We start from the raw sequence: 19793 nt of genomic DNA on the forward strand, positions 1-19793 counted from the left end.
GTATGAATTTAACAACGGCCTGTCCTGAATTCCTCCCCAATGACCATTCCCCACAGAATGACTGCCGGGGGTTCCACTGTGTCATTCATAAAGGCATCTTCCTTCTGTGATGCACAAATGATTCTTCCCCTTCAATCCCATTTGACCCATTGCATGGGATAAATGATGCAAATCGTCAAAAAATGAGAAAAGTTGGATGGTCAACACTGTCATCAACAAAGGACAAATGACGTCACAGTCAAAGACGTATGTGAGTGACATCACTAAGTGGCAGGCTCATAGAGATGAGCTTCTTCCCCCTTCCCAGTGCAAGTAGACAGCTTTCCATGAACAAAAACCCCATAGGAAATGGGAGCAAGAGTACCATGAAGACAAACAGTATTACAGACACACATAGAGGAGAACTGTACAGAAAGGATGACTGGAAAGACTGGGTGAACAACTATATTTGAAGATACCTACAGTCAAAAACAAGGGTCAGAGTTACCTCTAGCAGCCACTGTGCTCCTGCTATCATTGATCCTAGTGGCCTGTTCTACAACAAAACCTGGAAATTTGTGTGTTTAAAAACCACAGAATGCCTTGGCCAGTATGGCTCAATTGGTTGGAGCATCGTCCTGAGTACCAAATGGTCAAGGATTCAATTCCCAGTCAAGGCACATATCAGTATGTGGGTTCCATTTCCAGTTAGCTTGTGTACAGAAGGCAGCCAATTGATGTTTCTCCCTCACTCTGATGTTTCTCTCTCTCTCTCTCTCTCTCTCTCTCTCTCTCACTCCCTCACTCCCTCTCTCACTCTCGCCATCTACCTTCCTCACTATCTGAAAGCATTAACAAATATATAAATAAGAATTCCAATTTTTTGGAGTGATGGTAATGGGATTGCTTTTTTAGTCTCTCTTTCTGTAAGTTCATTATTGGTATATAGAGTCTTTAGGGTTATTTTATCATCTGCAATATCATGTCATCTGCGCATAAGGACAGTTTTATTTCTTCTTTTCCAATTTGGATGCCTTTTATTTCTTCTTCTTGTCTAATCGCAATGGCTAATACTTCCAGTACTATGTCGAACAGGAATGGTGAGAGTTGGCATCCCTGTCTTGTTCGTGTACTTAAGGGAAATGGTTTTAGTTTTTGCCCATTGAGTATGATGTTGGCTGTGGCTTTGTCATATATGGCTTTTATTATGTTGAGGTGTAATCCTTCTATTCCCTCCTTGCTAAGAGTTTTTATCAAAAATGGGTGTTGGATTTTGTCATATGCTTTTTCTGCATCAATTGATATGACTATGTGGTTTTCATCTCTCAGTTTGTTTATGTCATGTATCACGTTTATCGATTTGCAGATATTGTACCATCCTTGCATCCCTGGCATAAATCCTATTGGTCATGGTGTATGATATTTCTGATGTACTGCTGGAACCGATTGGCCAAGTCAAGGTCACTGGTGACAGTGAGGGTCTTACCCAGGGAGGACAGAAGTTGAAAGTTCTCCAGCATCACATTCAGGTACAGCTGTCTCTGACCCTCATCAAGGAGACTCCATTCCTCCCTGGAGAAGTACAGGGCAATGTCCTCAAAGGTGACCCCAACCTGTCAGAATTGAGAAAATTGAAACCAGATCTGTCTCTCTGAGAACCAATAATTCTAGTCCTTACACATCTTCCCCAGCCTCATCCTCCTCCAGGGCCCCTGGGAAGTGTGGACACCAGGCCCTAATGCCAGTGCAGGCTGCTCTGTCATCACAGTCCCATTACTCACTGCATTGCCCTCAGGTAAGCACAAGGATTCGGTGGGAAGGGAAGGTAGAGGGCAATGCCATTTAAGGTCTGGGCGATGCCTGCAGGGCCCCAGCTTTCTCGCCTCCAGCAACACCACTGCAGTCTCCTAGATCCGGCCTCCAAGACAAAGCAAAGCCTGGGTTTATGCTTCCCGTTTAGATCCCCACAGCAGGTCCCAGGGACCATCAGCTCACACTCCCTCCGGATGTGCTCACCACTGGGTAATGTTTATCCCCTTCCCATGTTCAGACCCCAGGTTCACTCCCTCACCTCTGCCCCCTTCCTGCTCCAATGCCACTGGATCTCGCTGGACTCACCCATGAACCTGGCATATGGCATGTAGAGAGCTTGTAGTCCAGCCGGATCCAGGGCCACCCCAGGCCCCTGACGGACCCACAGCCGGGAAAGCCCCGAATGAGGCTGTGCCGTCCTCCCTGCAGCCTCTGATCTTTCCGTCAATACTCACAGCCACACCCTCAGGGACCTTCAGATGCAAGTCACCCCCGTCCCCTCTGCCCTGCACTTGCTGTGTCCTCAGAAGTCACAACACTCCTCTCTCCCCTCCGCCTTCCTCACGGTCCTCCCCGCGGGACTGAGCTGCAGGACGGGACAGGCGCCCTCCCCAGGCTGTGGTGTCTGTGTGAGGAGGCGGTGAGGGCCTGGGGGACTGAACTCACCTCAGCCCGTCTCCTCAGCGGGGGCGCCGCCATTGCCCTCTGTGGGCGGAGCGGGGCGGGAGCAGAAGCCGCTGCAGGAATGGCGGTCCCTGTCCCGGCCCTGGAGTGTGTTCGTGTAGCGACCCCGAGCTTCAATCCCAAGTGGGAGCTGTGAGCAACACTGGAGACTCCGACCATGGGCTGTGTGGCGGGGAGCACCACTCTCCGACCTACTTCTCGGGAGTGTGCGACCAGGAAAACCTCGCCGCCTGAGCCAAAATCTAAGAGGAAATTCAGCCGGAAGGACTCCGCATCCGCCCTAAAGAAGCGCCAAACCGACAGGCCTTCTCTGACCCTCTATTGGCTCGGCCTGATGACACTCCATGCGTGGCCTTCTGGGTAATGTAGTTTCTAAGCTCCAAGGCCAGGATCCTGTATCTTCTCAGTTGCATCCAGGACTGGATTTAGGGGCAAATAGCCCAAGAACACACCAAGTACACTAGGGCCCTCTAGCGCCTTCAGGGGAGGTGATTTCCGGGGCAAGTTTGTTTCTCCTGCACCTGAAGGGCTTTCTTTAGCTGCGGTTTTGCATATATTTGTTCACCACTTGCTGTTTCTTAATGGCAGGCATTGTTTCTTCATTCAAGACTTTTGGCACGTGTCTCCCTCTGGCCATATGTGTCTAGAGGAGGTTGTTCAAGTCCCTAACTGCCTTAACCTGTCTCCATTGAATCCATTATACAAAGTTAAGGTCACAAAACAGACGCTTGTACTTAAGGGCATCTGCTTCTGATGCCATCCAAAGTGTCAGCTCTGCCTGGGCTGCAGTGTGGATAGGATGGTCAAGAAATATATGAAAAGATGCTTGAAGTCATAGATCACCAGAGAGATGGAAATTAAAACAACAATTACCTGTCACCTCACCACTTTCACAATTTCTGCCATCAAAAGATGAACAAAAGACAAGTGCTGGGGAGGATGTGGAAAAAAGGGAACGCTAGTACACTGCTGATGCGAATGCAAACTGGTGCAGCCATTATGAAAATCAGTAGACTTTCCTCAAAAAATTTAGTATGGAACTTCCAATTGATCCAGTGATTCCACTCCTAGGAATATATCCTAAGAAACCTGAAACAATAAGATAGAATATATACTCCCTTCTGTTGATAGCAGCACAATTTACAATAGCAAAGATGTGGAAACAGCCCAACTGCCCATCAATAGATGACTGGATTAAAATGCTAGGATACAGACAAAGTCAATTAGGTTAATTGGATAGAGCGTCACCCTGCAGACTGAAGGATCCCAGGTTTAATTCAGGACAAGGGTACATGCCCAGGTTGCAGGCTTCATATCCAGTAGGGAGTGCACTAGAGGCAGCCAATCAATGATCCTCTCTCAACATTGATGTTTCTCTCTCTCTCTCTCTCTCTCTCTCTCTCTCTCTCTCTCTCTCTCTCTCTCTCTCCCTTTCATTTCTTCACTGAACTTTTAAAAAAACACAAGTTTTGGGAAATTTATACCATGGAAATCTCTGCAGCAGTAAAAAAGAAGAATGTTTACCTTTACAGACAGCATAGAGGCACTTGGAAAACATCATACCAAGTGAAATCAGTCAGTCAGAGAATGACAAGTATCACTTGATCTCACTCATATATGAAATCTAATTAACAAAATAAAGTGGTGAATGTAGTGGATTCAGGAACATGGAAGCATGTAAGGTAGTACAGAATCTCAGTGGAAAGGAATAGGAGGGGAAAAAAACAGCCTCAGGTAAGGATTAAACACACATACACACACACACACACACACACACACACACACACACGCAAAACAAAGTCACCTGAGCATTGAGAATTTTCTTCCATTCTCTTAATGCAATGGGAAAACACTAGCTTGCTGTGTTTTGAGTGTGTTCTAAATTTGTGTTTATTAATCTGTGTTCAATCAGTTGAGTCTCTGGAATTGATGATAACCTTCATGTAACTTTCTCCTGCTTCACATGAGTCAATTGTCTTTGGTGATGTTGTAAGAAATATCCACACTTGTGGAGAATTTTCCAAAGTTTATGTGACCCAAGCTGGTAACAATGCCAGGAAGCAGAATAACAATAAATTGCTTGGGAGAATGGCAGTTTTGCGCCTTTTTTATACAAGAGACTAAAGAAGAAGACATAAATGGGTTACATGACATTCACTGGTGATAAACTGGGGGCAGGAGCTAAGGAGGAAGATCTCTGGGATTGGATAAAAAGTAAAAACGAAACAAAACATAAACTCCTTTTTATGTTTATCTGATAGGTAACAGTTAATATTTAATACAATAACAATAATAATTGGGGCTCTGTGATCTTCTGTGTTCAGAGATTGTGCTCTTAGGAGTCTGTGAAAGTGAATGTCCCTGAAAACCCAAAGGTATGTTATCTCAGATGCAAAAAGACAACAGACAGGCTCAATAAGGTAAAATTTGACTCTTGCAAAAAATTAAAAAACCACACACACACACACACACACACACACACACACAACAGCAACAACAACAACAACAACAACAAAACAGACTAGGACATAAATACCCCCGTGAATAGCTTTTACTTGGAAAGTTTTAACTTTAAAGCATCTTATATGGGTACTTTTAGCTTCTGAGTTTGCAAGATTGGCTATACTATGTCAGGCTCCCTGAGATTACTAGGTTTACTGTGTGCCATCATTTTTGTCCATACTGGGGAGTTAGAACCTGTGGGTTGAGGAGAAAATTCAATGAGTGGTTTATACACTCACGGACCCATTTCAGATGTCCTCCTAAACCCAATGCCCCCAGTATTGATGGTGTGCCTTTATTAGGTCAGCTACAAGTAGTCATTCTTCAGGTCCATAAAGTCTTAGGTTCTAAATGTGGTGAAGGTTGCATTAAGGACAAGAAAACGGTATGTTTCTTGGCTGTGGCCTTCCACAATTTATGAGAAGCACCTGCTAATTAAACCCCAAGTAGTTTATTTCCTACTGGACCCATTGTTCACATCCTCTCTAACAGAATGATCCCTGTATTCCTGGTGTCTCTTTATTTCATCTCCTAGAAGTATTCACTCTTCAGGTCACTGAAGCCTTAGGTTCTAAATGTGGTGGAGGTAGTATGAAGGATAAGAAAAAGGTCTTTATTATCTTTGCTGTGGCCTTCCACAATTTATGAGAATCACCTGCCAATTAAACCCCAAGATTGTTGACTCCTCTGATCCAACAACTCCTCTGTTCAAACTGCTGAACAAGAGAAGTTACTTTCAAGGCTACATTCTTGCTACCCCCTCCTCACTGCTCTTGTCACACCTCAGAGATCATTTGTACCACGGAGTCTCTAGTCAGTAGAAAGTTTACTTCCCTGAACTACTTCAAACAAACCTCTTTTAAACTCTTCATAACTTTCTCTCTAGTCATATTTCATAGGCTTGGGAAAAATACTGACAGGAAAACTACCTATATATCTGCCAGACTGTCTCCAGCAGGGGTCCTCAAACTACGGCCCTGGGCCACATGTAAATACAAATATTGTATTTGTTCCTGTTTTCTTTTTTTACTTCAAAATAAGATATGTGCAGTGTGCACAGGAATTTGTTCATAGTTTTTTTTTAAGCTATAGTCCAGCCCTCCCAACGGTCTGAGGGACAGTGAACTGGCACCCTGTTTAAAAAGTTTGAGGACCCATCCAGGAATGCAAAGTAACTGTAACTAAAATGGCTCAAGATGAAAGAAATATACATTCCAAAACCGGTTTCGCTCAGTGGATAGAGCTTCGGCCTGCGGACTTTAAGGTCCCAGGTTCGATTCCGGTCAAGGGCATGTACCTGGGTTGCGGGCACATTCCCAGTGGGAGATGTGCGGAAGGCAGCTGATTGATGTTTCTTTCTCATCGATGTTTCTAACTCTCCATCTCTCTCCCTTCCTCTCTGTAAAAAATCAATCAATATAGTTCTTTAAAAAATATATATATTCATCTATTTTCCAACAACATGTTTTTCAATTCTATATTCAATCCACATTCTTTTTTTCACCAATATATTTTTATTGATTTTTTACAGAGAGGGAGAGGGATAGAGTTAGGAACATGGACCAGCTGCCTCCAGCACACTCCATCTAGGGATGTACCCACAGCCAAGGTACATGCCCTTGACCAAATGGAACCTGGGACTCTTCAGTCCGCAGGATGATGACCTATATATACTGAGCCAAAACGGCTAGCACTCAATCCACATTCTTATGCCCTGTGAGCGAGTCTCATCTCACTGACACAAAATGTAACAAACAATGAAGAGCTTTCACCCAAACCCACTGGAATGTAGACTGGGTCTCAAAAACCACATCTCCGTCCTAAAGACACACTTTATTTTACCCTTAGATTTGCTGCCAGCGCACCAATGGCTCTGATGGGAACATCTGAGAAGCTACAGGAAGCCACAAAACCTCTTGATTATAATCAATGACAATGATTCCTGAACAGAAGATAAACATATCAGGAGTCCCTCAGATCTGTGTACAGACCGCTCCTGTAGTCTTTTCCTCAAAAAAAGTTCTCGGTGCAGGTTTAGATGAAGTCCATTCCCTGTAATGGAATTAGGTCAGTATTTCTGCAGTGAAGGTCCTCACTGCGATGGTCCTCCAACCAGTGCCCATCACCCATGGAATTGAAGGCATTAGGGCACAGGGCCCTCCGCAACATGTGGGGAAAAGAATCTCTTCAAATGTCTTAGCATCCCTTGAAAACAAGAAAAAAATTCACGCTGCTCCCAGACATACTTGAGTTTTTCAGACCTTCCACCTCTTTTGAGTGACTTCTGTGTCTCAAAGCATCCATTTTCACATGAGGACTAGAGAGTCCACATTGTTTACTGCAAAATTATGGGCAGCAGTGTAAATTTGGCAAAAACCGCTGAGCTAATTTCTGCACCATAGTCTTCTCTCAAGGGCAAAACTGTTTGAGACCCCATAAAAGTTTTCACCTCATCATGCTTGGAGAGCCCAGAACTTCTAATAAACTACCCACACAGTAAACAGAACACCCAGCATTAAAGAAGTCCTAGTAAAAAGCCTTCATTATTTTACAAAGAAAGACACCTGAGATGGGCAGTTCTCCCCTTGATGACTTAGGCACTCAATAAATAAACTCAACATTAGCATGTAGGAAAGTGTATCCCTCAAAATGGCAGTTCTTCTACATAATGTTTACTGGGGCCAACAGTAATCAGTCCTATGTGGCGACGCACGGCAGAGATACAAGTAAGAACTAAGGGATGAGGTGCTCCTATTTTCTTCAACAAATCAGACAACACAGTTAGCTTCCCTGGGCCCATGAGGATGCTGATTGATGCCATCCATAGGAACTTTACAGGATGCTAAAATATAGGTGGATCAGGGGAAATACCTTCAGCAACAGAAATATGCAGTGACATAGATATGGCAGGATATCTCTGTATGTTGGAAAGTGCAACATAGATATCTATACTTCCAACATAAAAAGAAACAGAACACCAGAAACAGTTGTGGGGACATTACATAATGTAGGTGATCAAATGTATGAAATATAATTCAGAATAATGAGACCTTACTTATTTTCTTATACAATTATTAAGTACTAAGTAACAAACTACATTTCGTACACATCTAAAAACCTTATCACACCCAGACTCTTTTCTGTAAAGGTAATTTACAAATTAGACTGAGAGATATCTCACATTAATTGCACTCATAATGGCTTTCTCCAGTGTGAGCTCTGTGATATTGAAGACCTTTCCTACTTTTAAAAGATTTCCCACATTCACTGCATTTATAAGGTTTTCTCCTGTGTGAACTCTGATGATATTGGAGACCAGGGAGATGGGAAAAAGACTTTCCACATTCACTGCATTTATAAGGCTTTCCTCGTGTATGAACTATGTGATGACGGCGAAGATCACTGTTCCAGGTAAAAGATTTCCCACATTCACTGCATTGAAAAGACTTTTCTCCTGTGTGAACTCTCTGATGATATTGGAGTCCAGAGCGACGGGAAAAAGACTTTCCACATTCACTGCATGTATAAAGTTTTTCTCCTGTATGAACTCTCTGATGATATTGGAGACCAGGGAGATGGGAAAAAGACTTTCCACATTCACTGCATTTATAAGGCTTTTCTCCTGTATGAACTATCTGATGACGACGAAGATCACTGTTCCCGGTAAAAGATTTCCCACATTCAGTGCATTGAAAAGGCTTTTCTCCTGTGTGAACTCTCTGATGATATTGGAGACCATTGTGACTGGTAAAACACTTTCCACATTCACTGCATTTATGAGTCTTTTCTCCTGTATGAACTATGTGATGACGACGAAGATTACTTTTCCAGGTAAAAGATTTTCCACATTCACTGCATTGAAAAGGCTTTTCTCCTGTGTGAACTCTGTGATGATTCTGGAGACCAGAGTGACTGGTAAAAGACTTTCCACATTCACTGCATTTATAAGGATTTTCTCCTGTGTGAACTATCTGATGATATTTGGGATGAGTGCTATTTGCAAAAGACTTTTCACATTCACTATATTTATAAGGCTTTTCTCCTTTGTGAACCTTCTGATGATAAAAGAGACCAGCTTTGAAGGTAAAGGATTTCCCACATTCACTGCATTGATAAGGCTTTTCTCCAGTGTGAACTCTCTGATGACTACAGAGGTGACTGTTAGTGGCAAAAGATTTCCTACATTCACTGCATTGATAAGGCTTTTCTCCTATGTGAACTCCCTGATGATATTGGATACCAGTGCTCCTTGGACTGTTTTTGGACTGAGGAACATTTACGTGGAGATGTCCTGATTCGGTAAGGACACCCTGCCCAACCTCCCCGCAACTGAAAGGATTCTGGAACACATTGAAATTGCAGCTGTTTGCAAGTGAGATCCTGTCCACACCTCTAATGAAAGTCTTCTCTCTCACATGCTGCTGGTGAAATTTTACACTGAAGTAAAACCATCTTGCACATCCTCCACACCTCAACAGTATCTGTCTGTGTTGTGTTCCCTGCAACTCTATCACGTGGAAAATATTTCCTAAGACTATTCCACAACTCTCACAGGGGTGGTTCTTCTGGGAAGACAAGGCTACCTTGGGATTCCTTGCTTGTGACATTCCTACAGAAATCTTCTGTTCCGTCGGTACCTCCACATTCTCTGCTCCACAACAGCAACCTGTATAAAAGGAAATGCTGGTGAGGTATATGTTGATCTTATGAAAACAAAATATCTTCACCACGATTGTTTATCTGTCATGACTAGGCATGATTCCACAGAAAGACTTTCAAGATGAGTGAGTTAGACACTGAAGAGACTGCTGTTGTAAGTAATGTGGCCGAGAAAGTTAGTCGATGATGGAAATCCCATCAAGAGAAGGACAGAAGCACAGGAGTACATCCAAAGAAGAGAGGATGCCTCTACTCATTGTTCTTGCACAAACAGCTTCCTCTAGGACAGTGGTTCTCAACCTTGGCTGCACATTAGAATGGTCTGAGAATCGTTTTAAAATCCTTAATACTGGGCCTCATCCTCCAGATATTCTATTTCTTTGTTACTAATGTTGTGGCCCCACCCCATACCAAAGAATCAGAATTTCCAGAGGATGAGACCCAGAAATCAGGATTTTAAAAAGATTCCCAGGTGATTCTAAAGTACAGCCAAGGTTGAGAACCATTGCTCTGGGCCCTTACGTTCTGACCATGTGAGTCTGTGTGGAATAATTTAAAGCTGCTCAAAGCCATAAAAATTAAGTATATTAGATCACAGGATATAGAACTTCAATATAATAACAACTGTGCTCTCCAAGGTGCTGCAGGCATGGACCAACATTGGCTTGCAGTAAAGAGAGACCTGTGAAAGAGGCAGAGGTGCAAAGTCCAAGGAGGTTAAGGTTATCCATGAGCTGGGAATCTAAGTAGAAATGATCAAAATGAGAATTGAATAGTTGGCAAAGTATCAACAATAAGAACAAACAAGCATAATCGGGTGAGGACTGGGCAACTGTAACAAAACACTGGCTTTCTAGGTAAGAATTTAACAAAGGCCTGTCCTGAATTCCTTCCCAATGACCATTCCCCAAAGAATGACTGCCGGGGGTTCCACTGTGTCATTCATAAAGACATGTTTCTTCTGTGATGCACAAATGATTCTTCCCCTTCAATCCCATTTGAGGCATTGCATGGGATAAATGATGCAAATCGTCAAAAAATGAGAGAAGTTGGATGGTCAACACTGTCATCAACAAAGGACAAATGAGATCACAGTCAAAGATGTATGTGAGTGACATCACTAAGTGGCAGGCTCAGAGAGATGAGCTTCTTCCCCCTTCCCAGTGCAAGTAGACATCTTTCCATGAACAAAAACCCCATAGGAAATGGGAGTAAGAGTACCATGAAGACAAACAGTATTACAGACACACATAGAAGAGAACTGTACAGAAAGGATGACTGGAAAGACTGGGTGAACAACTATATTTGAAGATACCTACAGTCAAAAACAAGGGTCAGAGTTACCTCTAGCAGCCACTGTGCTCCTGCTATCATTGATCCTAGTGGCCTGTTCTACAACAAAACCTGGAAATTTGTGTGTTTAAAAAACCACAGAATGCCTTGGCCAGTATGGCTCAATTGGTTGGAGCATCGTCCTGAGTACCAAAGGGTCGAGGATTCAATTCCCAGTCAAGGCACATATCAGTATGTGGGTTCCATTTCCAGTTAGCTTGTGTACAGAAGGCAGCCAATTGATGTTTCTCCCTCACTCTGATGTTTCTCTCTCTCTCTCTCTCTCTCTCTCCCTCTCTCTCTCTCGCCATCTACCTTCCTCGCTATCTGAAAGCAATAACAAATATATAAATAAGAATTTCAATTTTTTGGAGTGATGGTAATGGGATTGCTTTTTTAGTCTCTCTTTCTGTAAGTTCATTATTGGTATAAGGAAATGCAAAGATTTCTTGGCATTAATTTTGCATCCTGCTACATTGAGCAATTCATTTATTACATCTAATAGTTTTTTGATGGAGTCTTTAGGGTTATTTTATCATGTGCAATATCATGTCCTCTGCGCATAAGGACAGTTTTATTTCTTCTTTTCCAATTTGGAGGCCTTTTATTTCTTCTTCTTGTCTAATCGCAATGGCTAATACTTCCAGTACTATGTCGAACAGGAATGGTGAGAGTTGGCATCCCTGTCTTGTTCGTGTACTTAAGGGAAATGGTTTTAGTTTTTGCCCATTGAGTATGATGTTGGCTGTGGCTTTGTCATATATGGCTTTTATTATGTTGAGGTGTAATCCTTCTATTCCCACCTTGCTAAGAGTTTTTATCAAAAATGGGTGTTGGATTTTGTCATATGCTTTTTCTGCATCAATTGATATGACTATGTGGTTTTCATCTCTCAGTTTGTTTATGTCATGTATCACGTTTATCGATTTGCAGATATTGTACCATCCTTGCATCCCTGGCATAAATCCTATTGGTCATGGTGTATGATATTTCTGATGTACTGCTGGAACCGATTGGCCAAGTCAAGGTCACTGGTGACAGTGAGGGTCTTACCCAGGGAGGACAGAAGTTGAAAGTTCTCCAGCATCACATTCAGGTACAGCTGTCTCTGACCCTCATCAAGGAGACTCCATTCCTCCCTGGAGAAGTACAGGGCAATGTCCTCAAAGGTGACCCCAACCTGTCAGAATTGAGAAAATTGAAACCAGATCTGTCTCTCTGAGACCAATAATTCTAGTCCTTACACATCTTCCCCAGCCTCATCCTCCTCCAGGGCCCCTGGGAAGTGCGGACACCAGGCCCTAATGCCAGTGCAGGCTGCTCTCTCATCACAGTCCCATTACTCACTGCATTGCCCTCAGGGGAGCACAAGGATTCGGTGGGAAGGGAAGGTAGAGGGCAATGCCATTTAAGGTCTGGGCGATGCCTGCAGGGCCCCAGCTTTCTCGCCTCCAGCAACACCACTGCAGTCTCCTAGATCCTGCCTCCAAGACAAAGCCAAGCCTGGGTTTATGCTTCCCGTTTAGATCCCCACAGCAGGTCCCAGGGACCATCAGCTCACACTCCCTCCAGATGTGCTCACCACTGGGTAATGTTTATCCCCTTCCCATGTTCAGACCCCAGGTTCACTCCCTCAGCTCTGCCCCCTTCCTGCTCCAATGCCACTGGATTTCGCTGGACTCACCCATGAACTTGGCATATGGCGTGTAGAGAGCTTGTAGTCCAGCTGGATCCAGGACCACCCCAGGCCCCTGATGGACCCACAGCCGGGAAAGCCCCGAATGAGTCTGTGCCGTCCTCCCTGCAGCCTCTGCTCTTTCCGTCAATACTCACAGCCACATCCTCAGGGACCTTCAGATGCAAGTCACCCCCGTCCTCTCTGCCCTGCACTTGCTGTGTCCTCAGAAGTCACAACACTCCTCTCTCCCCTCCGCCTTCCTCACGGTCCTCCACGCGGGACTGAGCTCCAGGACGGGACAGGCGCCCTCCCCAGGCTGTGGTGTCTGTGTGAGGAGGCGGTGAGGGCCTGGGGGACTCGAACTCACCTCAGCCCGTCTCCTCAGTGGGGGCGCCGCCATTGCCCTCTGTGGGCGGAGCGGGGCGGGAGTAGAAGCCGCTGCAGGAATGGCGGTCCCTGGCCCGGCCCTGGTGTGTGTTCGTGTAGCGACCCCGAGCTTCAATCCCACGTGGGAGCTGTGAGCACCACTGGACACTCCGACCATGGGCTGTGTGGCGGGGAGCACCACTCTCCGGCCTACTTCTCGGGAGTGTGCGACCAGGTAAACCTCACCGCCTGAGCCAAAATCTGAGAAGAGGAAATCCAGCCGGAAGGACTCCTGATCCGCCCTAAAGAAGCGCCAAACCGACAGGCCTTCTCTGACCCTCTATTGGCTCGGCCTGATGACACTCCATGCGTGGCCTTCTGGGTAATGTAGTTTCTAAGCTCCAAGGCCAGGATCCTGTATCTTCTCAGTTGCATCCAGGACTGGATTTAGGGGCAAATAGCCCAAGAACACACCAAGTTCACTAAGGTCGTCTAGCGCCTTCAGGGGAGGTGATTTCCGGGGCAAGTTTGTTTCTCCTGCACCTGAAGGGCTTTCTTTAGCTGCGGTTTTGCATATATTTGTTCAGGACTTGCTGTTTCTTAATGGCAGGCATTGTTTCTTCATTCAAGACTTTTGGCACGTGTCTCCCTCTGGCCATATGTGTCTAGAGGAGGTTGTTCAAGTCCCTAACTGCCTTAACCTGTCTCCATTGAATCCATTATACAAAGTTAAGGTCACAAAACAGACGCTTGTACTTAAGGGCATCTGCTTCTGATGCCATCCAAAGTGTCAGCTCTGCCTGGGCTGCAGTGTGGATAGGATGTTCAAGAAACATATGAAAAGATGCTTAAAGTCACAGATCACCAGAGAGATGGAAATTAAAACAACAATTACCTGTCACCTCACCACTTTCACAATTTCTGCCATCAACAGATGAACAAAAGACAAGTGCTGGGGAGGATGTGGAAAAAAGGGAATGCTAGTACACTGCTGATGCGAATGCAAACTGGTGCAGCCATTATGAAAATCAGTAGACTTTCCTCAAAAAATTTAGTATGGAACTTCCATTTGATCCAGTGATTCCACTCCTAGGAATATATCCTAAGAAACCTGAAACAATAAGATAGAATATATACTCCCTTCTGTTGATAGCAGCACAATTTACAATAGCAAAGATGTGGAAACAGCCCAAGTGCCCATCAATAGATGACTGGATTAAAATGCTATGATACATTGCCAAAACCGGTTTGGCTCAGTGGATAGAGCGTCAGCCTGCGGACTGAAAGGTCCCGGGTTCGATTCAGGTCAGGGGCATGTGCCTGGGTTGCGGGCACATCCCCCGTGGGAAATGTGCAGGAGGCAGCTGGTCGATGTTTCTCCTCCATCGATGTTTCTAACTATCTGTCTCTCTCCCTTCCTCTCTGTAAAAAATCAATAAAATATATTTAAAAATAAATAAATAAAAAAATAAAATGCTATGATACAGCCAAAGTCAGTTTGGCTAATTGGATAGAGCATCACCCTGTAGACTAAAATATCCCAGGTTTAATTCAGGGCAAGGGTACATGCACAGGTTGCAGGCTTCATTCCCAGTAGGGAGTGCACTAGAGGCAGCCAATCAATGATCCTCTCTCATCATTGATGTTTCTCTCTCTCTCCCTTTCATTTCTTCACTGAATTTTAAAAAAACTATTTTTGGAAAATTTACACCATGATAATCTCTGCAGCAGCAAAAAAGAAGAATGTTTACCTTTACAGACAGCATAGAGGCACCTGGAAAACATCACACCAAGTGAAATCAGTCAGTCAGAGAATGACAAGTATCACTTGATCTGACTCATATATGAAATCTAATTAACAAAATAAAGTGGTGAATGGAGTGGATTCACGGACATGGAAATACAGATACTCAGAGGAAAGGAATAGGAGGGGAAAAAAGAAAGAATAGCCTCACGTGAGGATTAACACACACACACACACACACACACACACACACACACACACACATAAAACAGTCACCTGAGGCTTGAGAATTTTCTTCTGATCTCTTAATGCTATGGGAAAACACTAGCTTGCTGTGTTTTGAGTGTGCTCTCAATTTGTGTTTATTAATCTGTGTTCAATCAGTTGAGTCTCTGGAATTGATGATAACCTTCATGTAACTTTCTCCTCCTTCACATGAGTCAATTGTCTTTGGTGATGTTGTAAGAAATATCCACACTTGTGGAGAATTTTGCAAAGTTTATGTGACCCAAGTCGGTAACAATGCCAGGAAGCAGAATAACAATAAATTGCTTGGGAGAATGGCGGGTTGCACCTTTTTTATACAGGAGACTAAAGAAGAAGACATAAATGGGTTACATGACATTCACTGGTGATAAATTGGGGATGGGAGCTAAGGAGGAAGATCTCTGGGATTGGATAAAAAGTTTAAAAAAGACACAAACTCCTTTTTATGTTTATCTGATAGGTAACAGTTAATAGTTAACACAATAACAATAATAATTGGGGCTCTGTGATCTTCTGTGTTCAGAGATTGTACTCTTAGGAGTCTGTGAAAGTGAAATGTCCTGAAAAGCCAAAGGTATGTTATCCCAGATGCAAAAATACGACAGGCTCAATAAGGTAAAATTTCACTCTTGCAAAAAATTAAAAAACCACACACACAGACACACACTCACACCCAAAACAGAACACACTAGGACATAAATATCCCCGTGAATAGCTTTTACTTGGAAATTTTTAACTTTAAAGCATCTTATATGGTTACTTTTAGCTTCTGAGTTTGCAAGATTGGCTATGCTATGTCAGGCTCCCTGAGATTACTAGGTTTACTGTGTGCCATCATTTTTGTCCATACTGGGGAGTTAGAACCTGTGGGTTGAGGAGAAAATTCAATGAGTGGTTTATACACTCAGGGACCCATTTCAGATGTCCTCCTAAACCCAATGGCCCAGTATTGATGGTGTGCCTTTATTTGGTCAGCTACAAGTAGTCATTCTTCAGGTCCATAAAGTCTTAGGTTCTAGCCGAAGCCGGTTTGGCTCAGTGGATAGAGCGTTGGCCTGCGGACTGAAGGGTCCCGGGTTCGATTCCGGTCAAGGGCATGTACCTGGGTTGCGGGCACATCCCCAGTGGGAGATGTGCAGGAGGCAGCTGGTCGATGTTTCTCTCTCATCGATGTTTCTAACTTTCTATCTCTCTCCCTTCCTGTCTGTAAAAAATCAATAATATTTAAAAAAAAAAAAAAAGTCTTAGGTTCTAAATGTGGTGGAGGTATTCGTAAGGACAAGAAAAAGGTATGTTTCTTGGCTGTGGCCTTCCACAATTTATGAAAAGCACCTGCTAATTAAACCCCAAGTAGTTTATTTCCTGCTGGACCCATTGTTCACATCCTCTCTAACAGAATGATCCCCGTATTGCTGGTGTCCCTTTATTTCATCTCCTAGAAGTATTCACTCTTCAGGTCACTGAAGCCTTAGGTTCTAAATGTGGTGGATGTAGTAATAAGGACAAGAAAAAAGTCTTTATTATCTTTGCTGTGGCCTTCCACAATTTATGAGAATCACCTGCCAATTAAACCCCAAGATTGTTGACTCCTCTGATCCAACAACTCCTCTGTTCAAACTGCTAAACAAGAGAAGTTACTTTCAAGGCTACATTCTTGTTACTCCTCCTCCCTGCTATTGTCACACCTCAGAGATCATTTGCACCATGGAGTCTCTAGTCAGTAGAAAGTTTACTTCCCTGAACTACTTCAAACAAACCTCTTTTAAACTCTTCATAACTTTCTCTCTAGTCATATTTTATAGGCTTGGGAAAAATACTGACAGGAAAACTACCTATATATCTGCCAGACTGTCTCCAGCAGGGGTCCTCAAACTACGGCCCTCGGGCCACATGCAAATACAAATATTGTATTTGTTCCTGTTTTCTTTTTTTACTTCAAAATAAGATATGTGCAGTGTGCACAGGAATTTGTTCATAGTTTTTTTTAAGCTATAGTCCTGCCCTCCCAACGGTCTGAGGGACAGTGAACTGGCCCCCTGTTTAAAAAGTTTGAGGACCCCTCCAGGAATGCAAAGTAACTGTAACTTAAATGGCTCAGGATGAAAGAAATAGACATGCCAAAACCGGTTTGGCTCAGTGGATAGAGCGTTGGCCTGCGGACTTTAAGGTCCCAGGTTCGATTCCGGTCAAGGGCATGTACCTGGGTTGCGGGCACATTCCCAGTGGCAGATGTGCGGAAGGCAGCTGATTGATGTTTCTTTCTCATCGATGTTTCTAACTCTCCATCTCTCTCCCTTCCTCTCTGTAAAAAATCAATAAATATATTTCTTTAAAAAATATATACATTCATCTATTTTCCAACAACATGTTTTTCAACTCTATATTCAATCCACATTCTTTTTTTCACCAATATATTTTTATTGATTTTTTACAGAGAGGGAGGGAGAGGGATAGAATTAGGAACATGGATCAGCTGCCTCCTGCACACTCCATCTAGGGATGTACCCACAGCCAATGTACATGCCCTTGACCAAATGGAACCTGGGACTCTTGAGTCCACAGGATGACGACCTATATATACTGAGTCAAAATGGTTAGCACTCAATCCACATTCTTATGCCCTGTGAGCGAGTCTCATCTCACTGACACAAAATGTAACAAACAATGAAGAGCTTTCACCCAAACCCACTGGAATGTAGACTGGGTCTCAAAAACCACATCTCCGGCCTAAAGACACACTTTATTTTACCCTTAGATTTGCTGCCAGCGCACCAATGGCTCTGATGGGAAGAGCTGAGAAGCTACAGGAAGCCACAAAACATCTTGGTTATAATCAATGACAATGACTCCTGAACAGAAGATAAACATATCAGGAGTCCCTCAGATCTGTGTACAGACCGCTCCTGTAGTCTTTTCCTCAAAAAAAGTTCTCGGTGCAGGTTTAGATGAAGTCCATTCCCTGTAATGGAATTAGGTCAGTATTTCTGCGGTGAAGGTCCTCACTGTGATGGTCCTCCAACCAGTGCCCATCACCCATGGAATTGAAGGCATTAGGGCATAGAGCCCTCCGCAACATGTGGGGAAAAGAATCCCTTCAAATGTCTTAGCATCCCTTGAAAACAAGAAAAAAATTCACGTTGCTCGCAGACATACTTGTTTTCAGACCATCCACCTCTTTTGAGTGACTTCTGTGTCTCAAAGCATCCATTTTCACATGAGGACTAGAGAGTCCACATTGTTTACTGCAAAATTATGGGCAGCAGTGTAAATTTGGCAAAAACTGCTGAGCTAATTTCTGCACCATAGTCTTCTCTCAAGGGCAAAACTGTTTGAGACCCCATAAAAGTTTTCACCTCATCATGCTTGGAGAGCCCAGAACTTCTAATAAACTACCCACAGAGTAAATAGAACACCCAGCATTAAAGAAGTCCTAGTAAAAAGCCTTCATTATTTTACAAAGAAAGACACCTGAGACGGGCAGTTCTCCCCTTGATGACTTAGGCACTCAATAAATAAACTCAACATTAGCATGTAGGAAAGTGTGTCCCTCCAAATGGCAGTTCTTCTACATGTTTACTGGGACCAACAGTAATCAGTCCTATGTGGCAACGCACGGCAGAGATTAGAAGTAAGAACTAAGGGATGAGATATTCCTATTTCTTCAACAAATTAGACAACACAGTTAGCTTCCCTGGGCTCATGAGGATGGTGATTGATGCCATCCATAGGAACTTTACAGGATGCTAAAATATGGGTGGGTCAGGGGAAATACCTTCAGCAACAGAAATATGCAGTGACATAGATATGGCAGGATATCTCTGTATGTTGGAAAGTGCAACATAGATATGTATACTTCCAACATAAAAAGAAACAGAACACCAGAAACAGTTGTGGGGACATTACATAATGTAGGTGATCAAATGTATGAAATATAATTCAGAATAATGAGACCTTACTTATTTTCTTATACAATTGTTAACACTACGGTGTCGGGTGAATTTCCCGCCAAAATATAAGATGGCGCGGGCAATTATTTAGGTTTCCCGCGCAAAATCAGAGTTAGTTTAAAATGCCTATATCTTTTGAAGTATGGGTTCGATTGAAATGAAATTTTCGGTTTCTTGTGTAAAAAATGAAAATTTATTCAATCACAGACATTTTTTTATCTATTCGGTACATAAATAATTCGATATATATAAACTAAATACGAAAAACCCAAAAAATACTTATTACCTAAAAATATACACATATTTTTAAAGTTTAAAATAAAATTTTCATAATAAATCAAAACAAATAGAAATTAATAGTTTTTTAGCGTATGATATTTTTCAAAACACGCCCCTTTATGTAGAGGTATATTGCAAAATTTGCACATGTAGCGTGTCTCACTGCGCAATTTATGAACGGAACATACGCGACACCTTCTCAAAATGTTTTTCTTTTATTAATTATTTTCTTTAATTATTATGCGAACACTTTGCGGAACGATTTTATTTTATTTGGTTAAAAAATTCTATATGAATGTCTTTATCACAATATATTTAAATATTTAAACATGTAATAATATTCACAAAACTCAAAACTAAAGACGTCCGGACACAAGAAGTATTTCTCAATAACTATTCTCTTTGCATGGTGAGATATCCAGGGATATCGGTTATAAAATGAGAAAACAATACATTGGTACCCTACCGGTATTGTACTCGACCAGCGCCATAAAGTGTTCTCTACTTACAAGGCATTTTTATGATACCTATTACCCCAATGGGT

At 43.0% G+C, this 19793-nt stretch overlaps 1 protein-coding gene across 1 annotated transcript; it reads right to left on the reverse strand.

The window, feature by feature from the left end:
* Positions 1–1379: 1379 nt before the first annotated feature.
* On the reverse strand, positions 1380–13046 carry LOC139000322 (zinc finger protein 154-like). Its single transcript, XM_070402558.1, has 5 exons — positions 13014–13046; positions 12022–12148; positions 8314–9643; positions 2458–2755; positions 1380–1592 (listed from the first exon to the last, which is right to left on the reverse strand). The coding sequence occupies exons 1-5, from the start codon at positions 13044–13046 to the stop codon at positions 1380–1382; spliced, it is 2001 nt and encodes a 666-aa protein (XP_070258659.1).
* Between the last annotated feature and the right edge of the window lie 6747 nt (positions 13047–19793).

Source organism: Myotis yumanensis, unplaced genomic scaffold (genome assembly GCF_028538775.1).
Source record: "Myotis yumanensis isolate MYYU_CA2020_CCGP unplaced genomic scaffold, mMyoYum1.0.hap1 SCAF_23, whole genome shotgun sequence".
Lineage (NCBI taxonomy): Eukaryota > Metazoa > Chordata > Mammalia > Chiroptera > Vespertilionidae > Myotis > Myotis yumanensis.

Excerpts from the sequence above, each read along its gene's own strand:
- LOC139000322 (XM_070402558.1), bottom strand. The coding sequence starts at position 13,046 with ATGGCGGCGCCCCCACTGAGGAGACGGGCTGAG. Across the intron at positions 12,149-13,013 it reads CACTGAGGAGACGGGCTGAG|GTTGGGGTCACCTTTGAGGA; the intron begins GTGAGTTCGAGT and ends CAATTCTGACAG. Across the intron at positions 9,644-12,021 it reads TCAACTTCTGTCCTCCCTGG|GTTGCTGTTGTGGAGCAGAG; the intron begins GTAAGACCCTCA and ends CCTTTTATACAG.